This window comes from Drosophila obscura, unplaced genomic scaffold (assembly GCF_018151105.1).
Source record: "Drosophila obscura isolate BZ-5 IFL unplaced genomic scaffold, ASM1815110v1 contig_179, whole genome shotgun sequence".
Taxonomy (NCBI): domain Eukaryota; kingdom Metazoa; phylum Arthropoda; class Insecta; order Diptera; family Drosophilidae; genus Drosophila; species Drosophila obscura.
The window spans coordinates 5,812,732-5,836,906 of NW_024542766.1; the positions used below are offsets into that span (position 1 = coordinate 5,812,732).

Below are 24,175 nucleotides of genomic sequence, written 5' to 3' on the forward strand. Positions count from 1 at the left end.
GGCACATTGTCTTGCGAATCCTTGGCCTCTTTGAACCACTTGAAAATTATACATTTTGCAGCCTTAATGCTGAGGCTTTTTCAATATCAAATGCAGTGCCGCTGCTTTTGCTGCTGCTGCCATTAAGCAAATTACGAGACGCAATTCTATTCGTAAAACGCCAAAATGCTGCTCCAATGCTCTCAAGGGCAGAGATGATGATGAAGGAGGAGGAGCAGCAGCAGCAGCAGCATCAATTGAATTGAGTTGAGCAGAAGAGCAGTGCGAGAGTGGGGGGGAGTTATTTTCAATAGAGATATCTCTGCATCGGATATGACACACAAAGCACTCGTCCATATCGCACTCACATTCGCATACAAAGCGATTTTCAATTAGAAAGGATTAAGCGAGGCAAATTGCACAAGGATTTAAAGCGGAATTGCAGCGGGAGGAGCGAAGTTATTGAAATGAATCCCTTCACGAATGACTGACTGACTGAATGCCAAATGCATCAAAATCCCAAAGAGAGAAAACAAACAAACAAACAAAAAAAGAATCCAAGCAGGAAATAAGACACACAGATACAGATACAAGTGCTACATACATATATGCAGATACATATATGTATGTACGAGTAGATTGCAATGTTATTGATTTATAAAGGCAAAAGCACTTGCCATGGCTTAAATACGCTAAGAGAGAAAACAAAAAGAGAGCCACACAGAGGCAAAACGCCATGGAAAATGGGGAAAAATCTGTAAGAAGAAACGGATGTAACATTGTAACTTTGTAAAATGGAGAATACCCTTTAGTAAACCTCTTTTGGCTGTAAATGGGAGTGCCCAAAAAGTACTCCCAATTATCTAAAAACTCTGTAAATTCCTAACTTAAATCTCTGTAAATCTTGAAAAAAAAACATCATCGACAGATGCAAATTTATTTGCTGTACCCAAAAATTGTGTGCGTGTGTGTGTATTGTGTGCATCAACCTCATTATCGAGCATCAAACTATTTCGAAATGTAGCCATAGAGCAGAGCCAGCAGCAAGCAGCAAGCAGCAGCAAAAAGGGAATGCATTGCTTTATTATGCAACGTGCAACAAAAAGAAAAAAAAAGGGAAAGAGAAAGAGAAAAGAAAAGAGGAAAATAGGAAAAGCAGGAAGCCAGGAAGCCAGGAAAGCACGATGTACTCTCGAGCGATTTACCCTCCCCAGCAGCAATCCCCTCAATCCTCAATCCACAATCCCCAATCCTCCTTCAAAGGCTCTCGGCACTGCACGGCACTGCACTGCTCATTGAGTTGCAAATTTCAAATGCACAAAAGTAATGCAACTCATTTAATTTTCACAATATCCTTGTGCTTTGGTGCTGTTTCTGCTGCCACTGCTACAACTGCTACTACTGGGTTCTGTTGCTAGTGAAGCATATGCGTGGCAAAGTCGAAGCTGCTGCTCGTACGAGCTCTTCCGTTTCCTCTCTGCCCCCCCCACCCTGTTACAATTGAGCAGCAGCAGTGCACATTCCTTTGCCTCCCTTCAGAGTCCTTCGCCTGCTTTGTATCACTATATGCACAATTGCACACGGCATACGGCACACGGCAGAGCAGGGAAAACAAAGCTACCAAGAGCTGCCCCCCCACCCACTTGTACTCTCACTCGTACAAGTACTCATCCCAGAGTTAAGTAAAAATTGGTTCATAGCCTACACATACACACACACAGACGCACACACATTTCAGACATAGTTATTTCTATGTGAATGCACTGAGGGAAAATATGGTGGGTTATTCGAGTTAATGAATAATGAATAAAACTGTGAACTGGAATATCGATTACGTTGGGATTTTGAAAGTCGAGTGGAATGGGATTCTTTTAATTTGTAGTTGTAGCTAAGAATCTAATCAGTATATTTTCGGAATATTTTAATAATTACATATATTTTTCTATATTTCCCAGTAGCTTTTCAATATTTTGTATTATTTATTTAATTTGATTAGAATTTATTTTAGTAATTTTGCAGCATATCAGTATTTGAAAAATATTTGTTTAAGTATTTATTTTATATTTGATTGAATTTGTTTCAGAATCTAGACCGTATTTAGAAGTTTTTTTTTTAGTAAATTTTCAAAAATTTTAAATTATTTTTTCATTATTTATTTGGTATATTTGCAGTATATTTTCAATATCTATTACGTATATGATCTCTACTTTTTTCTACAAGCACTATTTGGCCACAAGTATTCTGAATTTTTAGAGTCCATTCCTTATACTTATGTATGTGTGAATAACCTTTTGTTTCCTTCAGTGTGGCAATATATTTTGCACCATCGACTGAGAGACCGAGCACTCCACAGAGTTCTAGTTAGAGTCTGGAAGCTCCATGTGCTGGCTTTCCTTCTTTTTTTTTTTTGTGTGTTTTTAATGAAATGCGCAACGAATTTTTAGTGTCAGTGGGAATTTTCAATTGCTCAAAAGTTGTTCTTGTTGTTGCAGTTGTTGCAGTTGTTGCAATTGCAGTTTATGTTTGAAGAGCTTGGCCCCCGAACGGAGAAGAGTCTGTCCGCTTGTCCGCCTGTCCCTCTGTCTGTTGTTTTTGCAGTTTGCCTGGCTAAATTATGTTTACTGTTCGTTCGGGCTTGGATTCGAAATAGATGAGAGAGGAGAGAGTTGCTCCACAAAAATCGTACATGTGCATTGCAAAAAGGGTTAAAGGGTAATGCAAGCAAATTGCCGTAAATTGTACGTTGCACAGAGCACAGGAGATTATTTTCATGTAGAAAAGGGAATTGATGATCCTTTAGGATGCTAAAGGTTTTAGGAATGCAAATAACTAGCAAGCCAAATCCGTCCGCTACTTCTGCATATAACTCGTACTTTAAAGACATTTCCCATCACACATTCGAACTGTGCCCGCTGTTTGAGCTTTAATCAGGCACAGCCTGGGGGCGATTCCACCACTAACAAGTCAACAACACGGACATAAAAATTAATTTAAACTACAAACAATAAACCGCTCACTGTGGGACCCATATTCCCATTCGCATTCCCATTCCCATTCGCTCCTGCTGCTGCTGCCTGCTGCCACACACCTCTGCTGCTCGTCTCGCTGTCTAGATGGCAGAAATGTCGCACCATGTGGCCTGCAACAGGAGGACACACATTTAAAGATTGCTCGACTCTGATATAACCAGTAATCGGATGGCGAATGGAGGATGTGGGATGCAAGATGCAGCAGGCAGCATGTGGAAATGCTGTAAATGAGCAGCTTTGGTAGTTTCCAGAGCTCCAGAAGATGCCTAATTGAGCGATAGATTCACGAACAAATATCCCCCAATGGCTGCGCGGTATCCAAAGAGAGTGGCGGGCAGGGGGCTGGCAACCCAGTTAACCCTTTTATCTGCTGGTTTGTTCCTCGTTTTTTTGCGTGCCAGTGTTACATTTTTTATTAAAACAATTTCTCTGAGCAGAGGCAACAGCATCTGCAGTGAGGGAACACAATGGCGATGGCGATGGCTCTCTGTGGGCCAGTTGGTTGGGTGCAGGAGGGAAAGGCTGGGGCGTGGTGTGGTATGGTGTGGCATGGCATGGCACTTACCTGATATAAACGTAATCTCGCTGAGCATCATCCAGCGGGCGGCGAAATACAAATGCAACTGCAGATAACGCCCCAGGCGATGATGTAATTTGATTGTCACGTCGCGTGCATGATCCAGCGCCAGGTCGGGCATATATGAGAATTGTACGGGCTCCCCGCCAAACTGTTGTCCCCCAATGCTGAAAAAGACTTTGGCATGGACAAACACCTGCAAACGAAAGAGGCAGAGAGAGCGGGAGAGCGGGGTAAGCACACGATGAATGAGTAACTGTTTGCTTCTTTCATATTTATGCACATTGCTTGTTGTATGTGTCTGCTGTTTGTTCTCTCTGTGTGTGTGGGTGTGTGTGTGTGTGGGGCACTGTGAGTGGCATAATAATTAAAGTAATCATTAAATTAAATATACTCTTTACAGAGAGGGGCATGCACATTTCAAGGGTAATGTTTTAGCAAAGATAAAACACTTTTCCTACACCGATAGAAAAAAGCCCTGAAATTTTAATATTTTCACTTAGATTTTAATATTAATGCCATTGATTTTCATCCAAGAGTGGTTGTTTTAAAATTGAATATTTTTCATTTACATTTTGATAATAATATGAAAATATTTAAATTTAATATATTTTATATATAAGTTAAATATATTTCATATTTAAATTTAATATGTTTCATATTTAAAGTTAATATGTTTCATATTTAAATTTAATATGTTTAATATTTAAATCTAATATGTTTCATATTTAATTTAAAAATATTTTATGCTTAAATTTAATATGTTTCATATTTATATTGATTATATTTAATTTTTAAACTAATTTTTTATTATTTTGCGTACGCGGACTGTAAACAAAAATTTTGAAATCAAGTCAAAATAATATTTAATTTAAATATGAAATATATTACACTACAAATTTAATATATTATATTTATTTTAAAGTGTTTTGTATTAAGATTAAATATGACCGTATTAAAAAAGCCATTTTAATACAATTATGTTTGAATCAATGTGAATTATATTTAATTTTACTATGTTTGTATTTAAAAATCGCATTTTAAATTCAAATAGGAATGTAGTTATTTTTACTATGCCTTTTCTCTATCAGTGTACCATTTATAGATTGATTCTCTCTTCTACTCTATTTCCAGTGCTATATACAGCGCACCCGAAAGTTCTTTAAGGTAAGAGTATTCCCATCGCATCATAATCCAAAGTTTTTCTTCATTTTCTGTATGCAGCAAGCGCCTGCCTGCTTTCCTGACACTTTTGGTCAGTGCCAAAGTTCAGTTATGGCCCCCAGACCACGGAAGTTGTTTGTAATAAAAAAAAAACAGAGGGGGGCAAAAAAGCGACAAAAGTAGGGGGCAATAGTAGGAGGTGGCAAAAGAGGGGAGTAATCCAAGACAATTCAATTTTGGTCAGTGGCTGGCACTCTTTTTGCTGGACTGCCGGCTGCCGGTGCCAGCCGGATGTGTAAGTGTTGTCTGCGTATGGGCAAAGGGGAAGGGCAACGTGTACGTGTACGGGTACGGATACTTCATGGCTAATGAGTTGTCGTTGGATTCGAAAAGATGTGTGTGGGGGGGTTCTGTTGTACGAAAGGTGTTAACCGAAAAGGTGATGGGATGTCTGACAGACAAAAATCGATTGAGAGTGATTTTTTTTTTTTGGTGCGTCTGCTATGAAAAAATTGTGATTTGAATGGGAAGTTCAATGAGATTGGAATGATTGTATTCGATGGGAATTTAATAAAACGTTTGTCTGGATTCCACTATAACGGAATTACTTTTGATTTTAATGTTAGATAATAATTGCAAGGGAATGCGGGATTAATTCGGAATATGAATTGGGATAATAACTTTATATTAATTAAAGATTAAATACATGTATATTTTCTGGTTATTTCAAACTGTAGCAGAAAATGCTATAGAAGCTCTACAAAGGGGGGGTGGGGAATAAAATAAATAATATAAAATATATTCAGTATTCAGATGATATTGAAGTTAAAAATGTAACTTAGAAAAAGTTAGGCATTCAGGATACTTTTTTGTGACTTTCTGAAGAGAACCCTTCCAAAAAAAATAGATCTGTAGTGAAGCTGCCAAGAAAACACAGTCGAAAGATAAGCCTATGACTTTGTTCTATTAGAAAACTATTTCCTTTAGAGCTCTGGAGGTAATATCTATTCAAATGAACTCGCTTGCATTGATTTTCAGTGTTTTTTTTCAAGAAAAGAATGGACAAGTAGGTCTTCAGAAGTCAGGAAAAGTAAGGGCATTGTCAGCCATCAAAATCTTTATTTAAAGTCTATCTGGTGAAGTTCCTTTTTGCAAAAAAATTTGTTAAATTAAAATTGACTGTAAATTTATGAATGAATGAGCTAACAAATTATATGGCCAGGTGAAGATAAATCAGAAATTCCCATGAAATATGGTAGTTATCATCACCATCAGGTATAAATTCGTATAAATGTTACGATGCATATAGCCCACAGCTTTCCTCTTTTCGTATGCACATTCAAACCATATCCACGTCAATCTTCAACCATTAACCAACTTTAGTGGCATCAAATGTACATACATACATATCTACTGTATGTTGTATCTTTATTCATAATTTAACTTTGAAACAGGCTCCGCAAGAGATTTCCTGAAGCTTCTTTAATGTTTTTTCATTTAGGAAGCGCCTTTTGCCATGTCTTAAGGCACTTATAGGAGTCATTAAAACTAAGATGTCCACTCCAGATAGTGCTTATTAGACACACACACACACACAGTTCATGATCTGCCCCGCATACCGCTCCACTGATCTGCCTCTTGCTGACGCTCCTTCTCGCTCGCTAATTAACCACAAAGTCCACAAACCAATTGGCAGCAGCTTCACAAACGGCACATAAAATTTCAATTACCACAAATTTTCTTGCGAGGGGCTTTGATTTGTGGCCGCCATTTGGAGTGGCGTTGGAGGTGGAGTGGAGGAGCTCTCTACCTGGTCTCTGGAACACACACTACACACTACACACACACACACTTCGCACTCGCTGATGGGCTCTCTGACCATTCGGTTTATGGCCTATGCCATGGCCATTGCCCCATAATTTACAACAGCAGCGGCAGCATCGTCTGTGCATCGTGGAGCTGGTCGCTCTGTGTCGTCGCTTGCTATAATTCTTATTTTTATGATTTTTCATTACCATTTGCTTGCGCAGAGACTTTTCCCCCACGAAATGAACCATAAGTCATCAAATTACTTCGACGGGGGGAAAGAGCACAAAACAGGAAGATCTGTGGATTCTCTGCGGTTGAAAAATGCCGTTTATGATGCATTTGATAAGCTCTAGAATTATGCTAATTGTGTTTTAATTATGTGAGATGCGTGTGTGGGCACCTGTCTGGGGCGCACCACACTCCACACTGCACACTGCACACCACACCACACCAAACCAGAAACTCGTTGCATGTCAGAGATGTACTCGATAAGCCCCCTCTAAAGAGACCTTCTGTTTGTTTGTTTGTTTGACTTTGTCTTTAGCATTTCTAATGAGCGGTCGTCTTTAATCGCCCCATCGCCCCAGCGCTCCATCGCTACATCGTTGTGTGTTTGTTTGTTCGTTAAAATGCATGCCCCCTGATTTATTATCGCGATTAAGGCCATCAAATACGTGTGGTCCTCTTAATTATTATTGGGCATGGGTTGCGTGTGTGGTGGGGAAAGACTTCTGTTTGGGAATGATTAGGGCATGGGATCTCATGGGATTTTCGATACTAATTCTAGCTCTAGCTGAGGGATATGTGTCCTGCCCTATTTTACCTAAATTTTACTTTGCAAACATATAAACCTATAAAACCTATGAAAATCATTTTATATAACAATCGGCACGACTTTGATGTGGAAATGTGTCCCAAAAAATAGGGAAAAACTATGGCACTAGAGCAAGTATATAAAAGGGTAAAACAGGGCTTAAACAGGGGAAACTCTGATAATACTTCGATATAATTATGATGGAGCTACAACGCACAGTCTGTTATTAGACGACCTAGATATCCCATACACAGAGTTTTTGCCCCCGAGTAAAACATTGATTAATTTGACACAAATTTGACAAGCCTATTGCCATGGAGAGTGCTTTGCAAGGGGGGCTACAGCTACACACCATATATCACCTCTATTCAATAATAAACCCAAAGAGAGAAGGAATAAGAGAGTGTTCCATGAGGGAGAGAGATAACATCGAATGGATGGTGGAGGTGTGGGGTGCTACGTGAGTACATAGGAAATTATTAAACTGTCAAACGATACTCGAGACTGTCAGTGGAAGGAAATTTACAACAAAATTATGACAGCAGTGTGTGGTTTTGAAAAGTGGGAGGGAAAGATCTTTAAAAAGATTATAGAAAAGTGGAAAAAAACTAAGAAAATTAATTGAAGATGTGAGGGGAAACAGCAGAGTAAAAACTTTAGGAAACTTTAGACATAAATATAGTTTCAACTGTTTTAAGATGGAATTAAATTTCTGTATATGAAGTTTGGGTAAGATTTAATTATATTTTCAGTAGAGGAAATCTTTAGAAGTTTTAATTATTTTAATTTATTAGTTAATTTATTTGTGCCTCAGGATTTAAAAGTAATCCTAGGAATAGGAAATTTCATGACTTATTTTATATTTTTCTACATTTTCCAGGGAAACAATATTCTGAAACATTTTTCTGCCTGTATTCCCATTATTTGTAATCCTGTAACAAATTCCCTTAGATTTCACTTAAAATAGATATTTTGTATCAAAAATCTGTCTGCAAAACTAGAACATTTTAAAGACTAGACATAATCATTATTCCCCAACAAATAGTCCAATAAATTCGAGTGTGAAAAAGAGTTTAAGTGTTGTCTAAGATGCCTAGCTTCACCAATAAAGACCTCAAGATCTCTCCCCCCTTTTATATACCTTTCCTAATTGTTTGAACACACCCCCGCCCCGCCCCACCACACAACACTTCCTTTGACTTGCAACTAATTTCTTCAATTCTTATCTGTCATTGTGGCCATAGCTCTGCTTCCAATACCGATTTTGTAGCCGATTCTGAATGTTAACACATTGCCACTCTACTTACTATATAGAGCCCATGGTGCTCGTACGTCGCGTAATTTGGGTCAATGGACTTGAAAATTGTGTGTTCTGTTTCAAGTTCTGTTGCCAGATTGTACTATGGCACTATGCGGCATGCGGGGGAGGTTGCGGAGGTCTGTAGTGGGGGGGTTAAATACTCGTACAAAGAAATAAACATGCTCCAATCATTTTTTATATGCTCATATAAACAGATATACTCGTACTATCTCTCTCTCTCTCTCCCTCTCGTTTCTGTATGTGTGTGTGTGTGTGTGTGTGCGCACTCAAATGGTTTGTTTACTTTCGATAAAGACCGACAATGCGCGAGTAAGGAAATTGACTCGATAATGGTAGTGCAGCACCCAACCTCCTGCACTGCTGCACTCTGCACGCCCCCCTGCAATACCAGCCATGCACCCCAGCACCAGCAACCAGCGATCTCTTGCCCATTCCCCCTCTACTATTACATTCAAGTACCACCTGAGGTCTACGCTATACCCTAACTCCTACCCTCTCCCTCTATCACGTTCCCTTCCTATCAATTACGGTTTGTTTAGGTTCGATTTCGTATTTGCTTTGTTTATAAAATAGCGTTATTTTTTTTTTTTTTGTAGATTTTTATTTTATTATTGCATTTGCTCTGTGGCTGTGGCATTTATTTGCTTCGCTTTTTTTTCTTGCCGCCAGTTTGTCTGGCAATGGAATTGTATCGGAATCGTTCGGGTTCTGTGCTATTACATTTTACGATTTACAAACACTGAAGGAGAACGAACGCAGTGTTTACAGAATTTATTGTGCATAGAGAATTTAAACAGGGCAAACCCATGAGTAAGTGATACGAGGGGTACACATTTCTTATGATTTCTTTTCTTGCTTTCTTAGGTATAAATCTTACCTGAACATCTTTGGAGAACATATTATTTGTGTGTATAATGACAGCACTGAAATTTCGTACAGTTTCAAATTCAAAGGTAATTTCCACGGGGCGACCCAAGAGCGTGTCGTTACGCCAACCAATCCATTCGTAACCTGTGGGGAAATTATTAAATAAAATCAAAGATTAAATAGGAATAAAATGGGGCAAAAATATTGTAGCTAACAGAAAACTATGCAAAGCCCTGAACCCAAACGGTTCTGCCTGGCATTTGTCAATCCATTTAGTAGCCTGTTTAGTGCCCTAGAGGATTGGCACACCTCCAAATGCAACAGCAACAGAGTACGTGTATTATTGTGGAGTACTCCAAGACTAGCATTAGTTATGCGGTCTATGGTCTAGTTGTTGGCAATTTTATGTGACATTTATGCACAAGGCAGGGGTCTACAAACTCCACTGTACATAGAATGGGGGATTGTATGGAACTTCACGTGTAGAGTGGGGACTAAATGGAACTCCTCTGTAGAGTGGGACTAAATGGAACTCCTCTGTAGAGTGGGGACTAGCTGAAACTCCCCTGGAGTGTGCGGACTAGATGGAACTCCTCCACTCCGACTGCAGATTGGACTACAGGCTAGTTTATGTGACAATTACATGGACTACCTTTCGTGCAATTTATACACTCGTATGCGGGGGAGACAGACTCTCTTACTGCCTCTTACCGCCTCAGATCTAAAGCCGACACAAATCACACACACACGAAACACGACACGACGAGTCTTACCTTTGCCAAAGCCATTGATATCATTGCGAAAGTTATCCTTGCCCCGCTGTCCATCCACCAGTTGGCCGAGACCGTTCACATAGCGATCGGCCTCCTCTTGGCCATCGTAGGTCTTGTCCGACAGATCGATTTCCATGCCCCGCTGCATGCCCTTGGGTATGCTGTACGAGACGATGCCCTCTGCAAAAAGTACACAAGAGAGAGAGAAAAGGTAAAGGAAAATGAATCTAGAGTTCAGTTTAAGGCGATTTGTGGGGTCATATTTTCACTGGCACATCCTCCCTCTGCCACTGCCACATACTACTCTACCTCTACCACTGCCACTTCCACTCTTAATTTTAAGCTCATTTTTTATGAGTATTTTTGCTGGGTATTTGGTGGAGTTACAGGGGGAAAAATGTGTGTGTATAACTGCCATGAAAAACTGTAAATTAAATAGTCGCCTCCTGCCACATTGCAATCTTTAATAAAAACAATAAAAGAAAAACCAACTAAAGTTTGGTGCTTTGGGGGCTCCCCCAATCGACAGCCAAAGCGAAACAAAGTCATCAAGCCATAACCGGTCCCATGGCTGATTGCATGCTTGCAGATATTTGTAATGCACTTCTCGGTTTAGAGGGTACATCAATTTATGGGAAATGTTCAAAGTGGATAAATGGAAACAGGAATTTTCAGTGATTTTCGGTTTCGGTGTCTAAATAATATTTTAAGAAATTTTCTTTCAATTTAATAAATAAAAATAGAATAAATAAAAATAAAAAATAAATCAATTAAAATAATAATAAGAACCGAATAATATTTAATTATTAGAAAATATTTTATATATTATATTTTTCCAATATTCCATTATTTTAACATTTATTTTATTTAAAACTTTAGGGATTTTTTCTGTATTAAATTTATTTTTATGTTTTACATCAACTTCTTTTTAAGGGTATTGCCCATTCGACTATCTTTAAATTTAAATTTCCCCGCCTGTTTTTGCAGCTAAAAAGATACTTTTTCTCGTTGTTGTTTGCCTGCCCCAAGACACGGAACAAGTGCGAAATGCTGAAAGACAAAGGGGGAGGGAGAGACTTTGCTGATCAGAGAAGGAGAGAGTATCATTCCTCCCAAGGGATAGCGATGTGTGAGAGCATAACTCATGAGGCATGCGGCATGGGGCAGGGGACTGTTTCACTCACCTTCCCAGGCACAGCCAACGATCTCAGCGCGCAGACAGACAGTCCGATCGTACTGACTGTAGGGATAGATGCGCACCTTCGATGCAAAGATGCTTGGCTGCAGCACGTTCTCCACCTCGCTGTAGGTGTTTATATTCCCCGGTAAAACCTGCAACAACAAGACAGAGACGTAGAGAGAGAGAGATTATAAATGGGGTCTCATGAGGCAGGAAATATTCGTACGTTACGTAGGTGGGAATCTGAGCGATCAAAAAACAAAAAAAAAAAAGGCAGATACAAAAACAAAAGCGTTAAAATTGATTTTCCATTGCTTGCACACAATAAATCGATGCAGCCAACGATAAGGCGGAGTGAAGGGGGAGCGGAGCGTTGGATTTCGTGGAACACCTACGCAATTTTCGCCTCTCTTTTTGTGGGGCGATAGTTCGCACGTAAATTGTTTGGCTAAAAGATGCAATATCTTGCAGGCACCCAGAGGCTATTAAGATTCGTATCTGTTGGTTTGGGGGAATGGGGAACGTTGCCTGGGCCTGGCCTCGTGATTAATGTGTGAATGGTGGACAGAGAGAGAGAGGGAGAGAGACAGAGAAAGGGAGAGAGACACTGGAGAACGTCTTTGGATATGAGAGCGTGAAAGGGTAAATATTTTACAGTGTAAATATGAGACTTGTGGGAGACTGGAAGGGGCCTATTAATGCAGATATTTTAAGATATTTTTTTGGCTTAGAAAAATCTTTAATTTAGAGTAAAAATTTCTGCTGCTATTAGACTTTGGGAGGCTTAAATATATTGCTATCTAGCAGGGCAGATACAATTTATGTCGCTTAAGCTTTCAAGATTCTTGAATCAAGACACAAAATTCTACTGCTACTGCTCAGAAATATTTGCTAGAAGTTGAGCAGCATTAAAATAATAGTTTTGAAGCGATTAAACCTTTGTCCAAAGAAAATTGGTGCCAATTTACGTGTTGCACGCGAATCTCTCACGCGTCCATCACGCACTCATCTCTAATGCTCGCATCTTACCTCTTTCCCTTGAATGCTCTTCCAGCGTATCCATTTCTCAAAGCCTGGCCGCCAATATTCCACCACATAGGCCTCGGTGTACTCCTGGCCCTGACCTTTGCCAAAGCGACCCTGTGTGCGTATGGCGCTCACCAAATGCACCTGCAGCAGATCAATCTGTAGATATTCCTGCAGGCCGCGCGATACCATATGCTTGGGACACCAGGCACCACCATTATTATCCACCTTGAGTCTGCAATGATACGCAAAAAAGATACAAAAATACCACATATTAATTAATGGGGTGTGGCGCAGTCAAAAGGAATGCAGAAATCATGGATCTAAATGTATGAAAAATTCATTAAATGTAAACCCTTTTTTGTTTGGTTGTTAATATTAATTACAAAATGTTTATTAACATTTTAAACCATTTTTTAGACATTTTTCTAGTGGGCTTTTTTGTACATTTTCAATCATTTAATGCCAACCCAAAGCATGCACTGATTGAGTGGTTCCGCAGAAAAAAAAATGAGTTCGTTCTGGCCCACCACGCCCATTTCTGGTTTTTATTCACTTTTTTTTTTGCTGCCTTTCATTTGTTTTTAATATTTTTTTTTTTCATTGTTTGCTGTCATTTGCATTCGGCGTTAATTATTTAATTAAATTTACGTAGGTATTTTTTTCTTCGATTAACAGATGAAAATTGTAATCGAGATGAACATTTGAGAGGGTTGAGAGTCTGTAATTAAATGATTGGCAACAGCATGGCAGTGCAGGGGTTTCAGTGGCATTCTTCATTGAGAACAAAAAAATGAATACATTTACTGATTGCCACTTCATTGCTGTGGCAATTGTCGTTGGGGGGCTCTCATTTGCTTTATGTAGCAAAGGCTTACTGGAAATTAAATATGGGTTGCTCTGTGGCTGAGTTTTGTTTCAAAAGGGCGTTTCTAATGCTTCAAATAATTAATTTTTTTGTTTGTGAATTAATAAAACATTTTTACACAACTTGATTTTTTTGTACAGAAATATTTAATATAATTTTTAGCTTAAATTAGCAAAGGAGAAATAATTTTAATGCTTTAGCTTGGTAGTATCGGTGAAATTCTTTAAAAACAAGGGCAACAGGCTGCGAGATATTTATTTAAATGAAAGATATCTTTGCTTCATTCAAAAAATGTTCAAAGAAAAGTGTCTTTAAATTAATCCCTTCACCCTTTAGCAAAAAAGAATCATATAAGTGTCATGTAGTCTTAAGGATATTTCGAGTCTTTTCTTTTACTTTCTTTAACTTTAGACCAGTCAGACCTACAGACAAAATTCCACTCGATATGAAGAATATTAAGCAATTTTTAGCAATTAAAATCTTCTTAAAAATATAAAGATTATATAAATATACATTCAGGGATCATTTATATTTGTCAAATTTCTCTCGTCTATCATGAGCATAAAAAAAGCCATTAAATCCAAGGTTTGCCCTACAATTCCCTGCCTTAAAATGTTCAATCAAATCAAATAGAAACCCACATTAGGGGCACTAAAACACAAGTACCATAATTTTATAGGCAATAACCTGATTTCGATTCAATATTTCAAACATTCTCTCCATTTTCTAATTCCCTTGAAAAGCATTCTACCAGCTTTCTTAACCCCACATTAACCTGCAATTCACAAAAAGATTTTACTAGCTCCTTGGCTAATAGAAACATATTTTCGCAGTGCCACCGGTTGCATAGTATGCCACCCATAAATATGCAAAAAAAACCCCCATATGGCAGAGCGCCCTTTACCCTCATTCCCTATCCCTGCATATGTATATGTGTGTATTATGAGTCTGCAGTTCATGTGGGAAAAATGTTGTGAAAATTGTTGCAAAAGGGTCAATAAAATTGCATGATTTAGTAGAGTTTTGTGCCAGGGACTAGAAAACTAGATAAAATATGGAATATGTTTGTGTGTAGCACAGTGTACACTGTACTTCAGATAGGCATACTCATGTGTGTGTTTGTGTGTGTTGCTGCCACACAAAAGGAAATTGTCGCAATGCAGTTGCAGGTTGCAGTTTGAGTTTTTTGAAAGTTTGTTTTTGGGTGTCCCCTTGGCCGTGTGTGCCCCCCTTCTGTCAAGTGACGCGGTGTGTGTGGTTAACTTTTCTGTCGCTTTTGCTCCGTTTTTCGTTTGGGGGATTCACAAATTGAAAGTGAAAAGTGCCACAAAATGCAGCAGCAGCCACAGCACCGGGTAAACAGGAGCAGCAGCAGCTGCTGTTGGAGCGAGAATTTCTGCGGCAAAAAAAAGTAGCAAAAGTCATTCACAGCCATTCAATTGTTGCTTATGCAAATTGCCATTCACCTTGACACGCAAACATCATTCACAAAAATATATGCAATTTCCCACCAATCAATGAAAAAACTATGGAAAAATTGATGGTGAAAATTCGTTTTATATTTTCCAATAAAAGTTTGAGTTGTTTTTGCTGATTTGTTGTGTGGGGCAAAATACTTTTAAAAGTCAACGAAAGAGCGCGTGGCAAGAGCCTTTCTTCTACCCTCTCCTTATGGGAAAACCTCTTAAACCAATGCAGGGAAAATTGAGTAGGAAAAATGACATGGAGATTGGGAGGCGGGCTGCCTGTTTGTATATCCTCCAACCCATATGCATCCCATCCATGACCTACATTCAGGCTATCCTTTCTCCTCCTCTTTGGATGTTTGTGTGCTTGCCACATATGGTGGGGGGCCACACTGTGTGGCAACGTTTTTTTTTTGTTTTTTTTTTATGCTATTTACGTTAATCGCGGTTTACAACGCGCCCCAGACAGTGGCACCGACAGGATCTACGCCACGATATATGCAAAGCAGTGGGAAAAACAGAGGAACAGGAAAAGCGGCATCAGCAGCAGCAGCAGCAGGCTCTGTGGTAGAGTCATGGAGAATATGCTACCAAGTTAACTCGGATGCCAAGCTGCCATATTTTGTCCTTGCCCCACGAAACCCCACAAATCTCCATCTACCCGTTGCTCCATATCTCCCCCTTCTGCGCATCATGCCACAGTTTTTCTGTGGCCCAATGCCTACATTTGCGTACTCGTATTTTTTTTTTGTATTTTTTTGTACAGCGCGTCGAGTTTTTCAACATTAATATCAATTTGGTTGTCATAAATCCAATGAGACGTGTATCCTGGGAAAAGCCACAGTGGGAGAGGGAAAGAGAGAGTGCGTGAAAGTAGCGGAAGGGAGAGGGAATGAGGTAGTGCCTGAAAGTGGGAGAAGTGGTAAGGGGAGGCACTGAAATTTTTCGCTGACTTTTACTTTTTTTTTACACTCCGGAGCTAAATGGGGATTATAGGGTAATTGGCTAAATATTTGTATTAAATAATTAAGGAATTGAAGGATTTGTTATTTTTTGGCTGCTTCCATCAAATGATTACTTTAAGAGGCTTTTATTGGAGTCTATTATTGGAATTGCATCTTAAAATATTTTTTAAGTGGAACTTTCTCTTGTTTGAGCAACAACAAACCACAGCTTCTTTTCATAGAAAATAATAATTTATTACTTCACTTTTTATTGGTTCTGTTTGTAGATTTAGAAGAAAATCAACTAGGGAGAAAATAATTTTAAGCACTTTTCGATTGTCGTTGTGAAATGCATCACAAGCAACATCCTCGAGCCGTTGTCTTGTCAAAGAGCAGCAACGACCCGAGGAAGTTTGCTCTGATAGATCTCCAGCTTAGTAAACACGCACACCATCACGAATATTCGATTTAATTCCAGCTTTTACAATGAAAAATGTGTGAAGAAAATTTAAATTAAAATTTTGTTGGAATTAAAAAAGGAAAAACTGATCCAAATTGCCGAGATAAATTTTTGCGATGAACGTTTGTCTTCGTTGTGTTTGAGTTGCATCACAGGCAACATCCTCGGGCCATGGGGTTTTTCAAGAGTACAGCAATGACCCGAGGAAGTTTGCTGTCATAGAACTCCATGTTGGCAAACACTCACTCGATATGGGTATAAGTTCGATTGAATTTTAATTTTTAATTTTAAATTTAAATTTAAATTTTTAAGTTTTAACTTATTTGGAAAATGTATGAACAAAATTAAAATAAATTTTTTTTAGAAATAAGAATGGTGAAACACGATCAAAATCACGGTGAAAAATAGAGATATACCGCACTTTTTTTGATGAACGTTTGTCGTCGTTGTGTTTGAGTTGCATCACAGGCAACATCCTCGGGCCATTGGGTTTCAAAAAGTACAGCAATGACCCGAGGAAGTTTGCTGTGAGAGAACTCTAATATGATGAAAATCAATGTTAAATTAGTAGTAAAGGACTTTTGTAGACTTTTCATAGATTTTTTGCAGTAAATATCCTCAATCTTATTTTTTTTCAAGGATATTTAAATGATTATATTTATTACCCCACAATAGTCCAACGAGCTTAATCTCTGCCCTCTTTGCTACTTACCCCTTCCCTCTTGTTGTCTGCTACTGCTGTTTATTACCGTTAACATATGGGTCACCTGGGAGCTGGCACTGTACTTTTTCGCATAATTTGCATGACACCAAAGGCTCTGCTCTCCTTGCATATAAAAATGTTTTCCCAATGCGCATACAGAAAATTGGCCAAATAATGTCAGACGACGACGACGACGAATCTTGAGCTGCTGCTCCTTCTGCTCCACTTACATAATGCAGGAATGAAGGCAGGAAAAGGTGCCGCTGCTGCTGTTGTTGCTTCGGCTGTGTCGCTTGTTAGGCACTGCAGCTGGCAGCCTCTTCAAATTCCATGCCAGATTCGCTTAGAATCATTTTACAGGCAACCAGAAGAGATATTCCTTTCATTAGCATCGTTTTGCTGGGCAGTAGAAAGCACTAACGAGACGTGCCGGTTATATAATACCCGAAAAACTATTTGCTTGCCACGCCTGGGGGTATGGGGAAGGTGCTGCCATTCCGTGCGAAAATTGTATAATATTCTTCCTGCTTTTTGGGGGCGGTGGCTGGCCTCCTATTTTTCGGTTCGGGTTTTCCTTGGCTGCTGGAGGTTCTGTGGTTTCGTTTTATGGCAAATTGTTGCATACTTTGCGGGGCCTTAGCCATTTCCATTGCATACTTTGCAGCGTTATGGGTCAGCAGCAGCAGCAGCAGGAAAAGGAGGAGCAGCAGCAGTGCAGGAACCATGGAAGGCAGAGCAGCAGTAGGGATACCAGTGGCACCTCCTAGCAGCCAAGGTTTTATTTTAAAGCAAAAGCCACTAAAATATGCCATAAAAGGTTCTCCAGCTATCGCATAACTGCAGCACACGATGTTACGTGCCTTCGTTTCCGCTTTCCACTGCCTACCCCCAACCCTCTCTCACCAACCAAGCCTGTTGTTGCCACAAAGCACACAACTAAGTGGCGGCTGTAATGTTGCATTTTCACACATACACACGCAGTCACGGACACGGACACGGACACACATGCTTTCAGGGACCCTATGCCGTTGCCAAACACGCTAACTGGGTCTTGGGTTACTTTATGCGACCACCAGGCGACGCCAGAAATTAGAACCGAAACACAGACACAGATACACAGCAACACTCGCACACACACACGCATATGCAGATACACAGATACACTTATGGGGTATCCTTTGGGGTAAGGGTAATGGCAGAATTCAGCTCGTTTTTAATATAAATTCATGTCGCTTTCACTTGCTCCACTCTTGCGCTTTCTCCCTTCCTCTCTCTCTCTCTGGGTTACACATTTATTTAGTTAATTATGAAAATATATGAGATTGTGTGCGTGAGTGTGTGTGTTTGTGTGTGGGGGCACCTCTGGCGCCATATGGCATTGTGGGCAATGCGAGTATGGAGAGTGGATGTGACAGAACGACCTTCCATTTCTCTACGTCCCTACGTCCCTACCTCCATTCTCCACCCTCCCTGCCTACAGCAGATAACTAGTGAAAGTTTTTTGCATTCCATTTACTGGTTTTATCAATGCAAAAATATTTGCAAAAGTTTTGTTGCTGTGTGGTTATAAGCAGGAAATGTTAACAAATGTTTACACAAAATAAAAAGGAAGGAAAGCAAGAAAAGGAAGGATGGAACCAAAGGAAAGAAAAAGTATTAGTAAAGGATGGAAAGCCAGGATAATGGGTTGAAAATGGTTTAATGTACATTGTATATATTAAAAAAAATATAATGCAAAAATATGAAAAAATTTATAGAAATTAAAATGAATTAAATTTTAAATCAAGAAATAATGCACCATATTTATTCAATTAAAATACTAATATTTTGTCTACCTTACAAATGTTTATTCAAGAAATAATGCACTATATTTATTCCATTTATACGATTAAAATATTCATATTTTTCCATACCTTACAAATAAGATAGATGATTTTGCTATTTACTTGCTTTTTCTGCCCTAAAATCAATTTAAATTTAATTATTTTTAAAACTATATTATTGTACTCAAAGTGTTCCTCCAGCAAGCTCAAACTGCTCATATCTTAACCCAAGAGCAACTTCCCCAGCCACCACCTTTGACCCACTTTCCATACGTATATTCCACTTATATGTAGAAGCCTCCACATTCCCTTTTGGCCCGAGCGCACACCCCATTAAGGAGCATGCTAATTTGATCATTTATTTCATTTCTATGCAGTAGAAATTACCATGCTCATTAGTTATTTAGATTCACCTTAGGGCTGCTCGTGTATGCTCGTATTGTATGGTACTTTGGTACCTTTGTACTTATTTAGGATTCCTTTTAGAACGGATGGTCCTTATGTATGTCCCCCATTGATGCCATTCCAATACCCCACTTTTATCTCTAGTTCTTCCTCATTCTCTTTCCCAGTTCTTCCACAAGCTCTGCCTTATTCCCATCCCCACGTTCACCCCTGTTCGGTTCCACTTTTGCCTGCTCCCTAATTTATTTCATTTCGCTTTATGCAAAATCGAATTTGCATATGTTTCTAGCTGCTCTACTTAAAGGATAGCGCAGGAAGGACCCCTCCATATATCGGGGCTCTCACTCACTCAATTGGCTTGTTTATCCACAGGACAATGCAAACATCCTTGTCTGTGACCCTTTTTTTTTTTCTTTTTTGTATAGATTTCCTTTCGTTTCTTTTCCTTTTTTTTTTTGGGTGTTTTTCTAGCTCACATTTTGCAGATTTTTTTTTTGTTGAGTAGTGTGTGTGGGTGGGGGTAGGGGGGGGGGGGAAATCTTTATTAAATTTCCTTTATTTTGTATTTGTATCGTTTTGGTTTGAATTTTATTTTTTTAATGAGTCTCGAGATATGCAGCAGCAGCAGCAGAAGAGGATTTAAAGTTTGCGCCTAGAAGTGGACTACAGTTTCTGCTGTGCGACACAAAAAGTTAAGCTGATTTTCAGTAGAAGTCGAGAGTGGGTCCTTGCCCGAAGAAGTTTCGCTTGGTCGCTTGTCCCCTTGACAACATAACTTTTGCTTCGAGGAGGACCACACAAAAAACTTAAGCGGCTTAAATTTTGGGGCAGGCATAGCGAGGGGGAGCGAGAGCTTCTAACATATGTTGGAGAGAACACATCTGAGCCAGTCTAATAGCAGAAGGGGTGGTGGCATTGTTTGTGGAAGGGTTGGCTGCCGCTTCATTGTTACATTTGTATTTTACCTGAAAGCGGGGCAGGGGAGTAGTGTGAGCAGCTTGTAAAATATTTGCCTTACCAATTTGGCCCACTCAACATACGAGTGTCTATCAGATGCTTAAAGGGTACTCTTCGCCCCCATTCCCTTTCCTATATTTATTTTCCATTTTCTTGGTCGAATTTTTTTAATGCCACTTGATGCAATTAAAATGCCAAGGCAACAGTTCCTTTTCCTTCCTTCCTTTCTTACGTTTTATTTTATTTTTCAGCCAGCGGCTTGTCTCGTAAGCTACTAAAAATTATTTTTTACGATTGTCATAAAGACGGCGGTGCACCCACCCCAACCCCTTGCCGCCTTCTCCCACGCCCATGGCATCCCCAATCGACCCCCTTTGCCCAAGAAAACACTGAGGCCTTGCCTTTGTTCCGTGACGTTCTCCGACGCCAGAGTTTTTAATTAAAAATTCCCTCTGTGTGCCGCTGCCTCCGCTGTGCCTCAACGCTTTTTCTGCTCTCTGTTCTTTTTGCCAAAATATTTTCGTAAGCTCTCGTCCCTCGCGCTCGTCAAAGGCGGGAAGGCGGGGCCCAATCCTTTAACAAATTAATTTTTAGCCTCAAAATGAGGCGGCAGCTGGCTTTAATTGGTTGTTGCCACGTACCTTGGTGGCAGCCCCCCATCGTGCGCCTGTCATTCAGGCGATAGATTGACATTGAATTGAGTTTCTTACGAAAGGAAAAGACAGTTCAACTGCTTAAGTTAAATGGCTGCATTAAACATTAAGCGCAGGAGATTGAAGTGGAAAGAGATTTCTCGAGCGTAGTTGAATGTAATGGGTAGATAATTTATGTTGGCTTCTATTTAAATGGAGGAGCAGTGTACAGATTTAAAATGAGTTTCAGGTAAGTTTGAACTTCCGCTTGAAATTTTCTCTTTCTTTTTTCGTATGAGAAAACTAAAGGGGCTGGCAATTTCCTTTGATTTTTCTGCACAACCTTTAAGGAATGTCATAAAGCAAACCTTTCTCTGACAGGCACTCCCCCTCTTTCCCGATCGCTGGCTCTCTCTCTCTCTCTCTCTCTCTCTGTCTAATGCTGTCTGTTTCGCATAACCCACATTAGAAGTGAAGCATAACCTCTATATGTGTCTCTCCTTCTGCTCTCACTCTGCTCCTCCTGCTGCTGCTGCTCCTGCTGCTGCTCCCTACTGCTGCTCCTGCTGCTGCTCCTCCTGCTGCTGCTCCTTCATCCTTCTTGCACCTCTCTACCTACTGCTGCTTCTTCTTCTTTGGCAAAAGCATAATGGCTTTTGTGTTATGCTTTTATGATTGAAGGCGAAAAACAAAGAGCTTGAAGAGGGCGGGAAAAGCGGGGAATACGGCGATGTGCCCTCAACCCTTGCACGTCACACAAATTGCAAACGGAACGGACGACAAACATGTGGCGAATGTGTGTGCATGTGTGTGTATGAGTGAGTGTGTGTGTGTGTTGTTTGTGTGTGTGTGTGCATCGATTTTCCTTTTGGCCATAAAACGCTAATGGTCGGACCCAAAACGTCTTTTGTTCCTCGCTCTCACACGCTTTCTCTTTCGCTGTCTCTGTCTCCTTCTACAGAAACAGAAGCTGACGGTCGCTGTCGCCATTTTGCTTTTCATATTTTCCATTGAACTTTAAGCCGACATCTCTCTGTTTTTTTTTCTACAGGGTATGCTAAAGCAGGGAGAGGTATTATCGTTATGTCAAGCGGCAAAGGAAGGATTAGGAATCTTCGATTAATAGTGAGTAATTTTTGGAGTCTATAAAGCACTTTTACCTCATACGAAAGAGCAGAGAGCAGAGTAGAGAGCAGAGCAGAGAGCAGAGATGATTTATCGATGTACTACCGTATTTTTCTCTGTTGCTATGCCGAAAAGTATGAATACAAAAATATTTGAAGGCAATTATTGAGCGTGTGCATCATTCCCAGCGACTGTACATAGATCAGAACGTAGAGTAACACCTTTTTTATGGTGTATGTATATACCGAATCTGTAGAACGCGTTATTTGCGATCAAAAACAGAGAAAATATGGGTTAAAAAATGTATTTCCTGCCGAAAAACTTTCCAATTTCAAAAGCAGCCGCAAACAAAACTTAAAAATTTGTAACTTAATGGAACAGGAAACATTTCCATAATCGTTTCAACTGAATCGATTGTCTAATAAACTTGAAAAATAATTTTTAAATGCCAATATTAAATAATGTTTACATAAATGCAATTTTTTTTATATTTTTAAGACATGTATAAAAGCATTTAAAAGCTTGCAGACACTGCTGCTCTGTTGCCTTGCATCCCAAAGGGTATATACACTTCGTATACCCTTTTGATTGCCGTGCTGTCATGCATTTTTTATTGTTGCTTCTTCGCCTAAGCCTTAGCCGCCATTTTTATTGTCATCTTTTCCGCTGTCGTGCTGGTCGTCGCTCTGCTCTGCGTGTTTGCCATTTCATTTTTTTTCCACTATTTCTGCCCCTCACTTTTTCCCATTCATTCTTTCTGGGCTTTGCGCCTTGCAATTTCCACTTGACACAATGGCACACAAAATGCAAAACTCTTTCTCCGCTCACCGTTGTTGCATGCCCCCGAATGCCGCTGCCCCAGCCACACGTTCCGCTTCTGTTGTCTGTTTGGCTTCTAAAGTGTTGCCGGCAAAATGCATTTGTGTACGAGTGTATTTTCCCTCGTCTATGGATTTGCTTTCTTTTTTTTCCCTTTTGGCTTCTGTTTTTTCCCATTCTTGTATGTCATTTTCCATTTGCCTTGCTGCCCTACCCCAACCTCCACCCCCACCCCATTTTTGGCAGCTGTTTCTCTTACGTTGGCAGTCGGCTTTAGCCGCCGCCGCCACCAGTCTCTTTCACTCTCAGGATTTTACTCCTCCTTGTGGTTTCTGCCTTGCACTTTCTTCTGCGTTTCTTCTGCTGCGCCTCCTCCTTCGGCTGCTTCTGCTGCTGCTCCCTGGCTTAGGCTCTTTTGCCGCTGCTTGTCCTTCCATTTGTTGCTACTTTCTCGTGTCATTATTGTCATGGCGCAATAACTGTGACAAAGTCATCCTCTTTTTTTTTTTCCTTGCGACTTGCATTATGTAGGATGTTGCCTCCTGCCTCCGGCATTATCCATTGAGGCATCCGCCACTCTATGGTTTCAGCTTGCAACAATTTTCCTTTGACTATTTGTCGCTTTTTCGGTGCGACTGGGGCGTGACTTTTGTTTTAATGGTTTTTGTCAGATTTTTGAAACGGTTTTATGTGTTTTTTTTATTTTTTGGGATATAAGCGAGTAGCGAGTAGGAAATGGGAATGGAAATGGAAGAAAACTAGCGCTGAAAGGGATTTAAAAACTGTTTATTGTCTACTGGAAAAATGAGTGGAATTTACCAGCTGTTGGGAGCTATATTCTGATAAAAGATTTACCCAGGGTTCTGTCTTCTGCTATCTGTAGATCTTCTATAGTATTTTTTATAATTTGGAAACTCTCATTAGCTGCCTGCTGAATAGATATTGTACCAACAATCATATATAGTGCCATTATTATATATATTTCCACCATATACTGAGAATAATCAAGAAGAAATTATTCTTCCATCTTCCAAAAGCTTTTTTTATACCTGAAGTAAGGAACTATGTGGAGATATCTGATATATTTTATGTAGAATTTTCTAATTCCTCTCATATTTTTAGTCTTTTGCATATCTACTTCAAGGGAATAACCATTACCGACTCTATAACCACAACTTTATCACACTTCAAAAGGTAAAGCATTATTCTTTATTCCCATTTATAAATCTAAAAGAATCACCAAACAAATTGAGCAGCAGATCATATGCCTTGCCTGCTGGAAGTTATCTTCCATTAAACTGGTAGTTATCTTCTCTTTTTTCTCCCTTCTCACACTCAAATCTCAACCTAATTAGAGCTCTTTTCTCCACTAGCAAACACGTAGCTATCTAAATATCTTCCCTTCTTAACCCCTTCCTCGAGCAGCTTAATTTC

The 24,175-nt window shown here is 39.6% G+C and overlaps 1 protein-coding gene across 1 annotated transcript in view; it reads right to left on the reverse strand.

The window, feature by feature from the left end:
* LOC111079662 (discoidin domain-containing receptor 2-like) overlaps positions 1 to 24,175 on the reverse strand; it is a 128,933-nt gene that overhangs the window by 68,706 nt on the left and 36,052 nt on the right. Inside the window, exons 4-8 of the mRNA XM_041592421.1 lie at positions 12,543 to 12,774; positions 11,518 to 11,665; positions 10,334 to 10,513; positions 9,571 to 9,704; positions 3,574 to 3,781 (exon numbers count right to left, since the gene is read on the reverse strand). Of these exons, the coding sequence (XP_041448355.1) occupies positions 3,574 to 3,781; positions 9,571 to 9,704; positions 10,334 to 10,513; positions 11,518 to 11,665; positions 12,543 to 12,774 (902 nt within the window). The remainder of the gene's footprint in view (positions 1 to 3,573; positions 3,782 to 9,570; positions 9,705 to 10,333; positions 10,514 to 11,517; positions 11,666 to 12,542; positions 12,775 to 24,175) is intronic.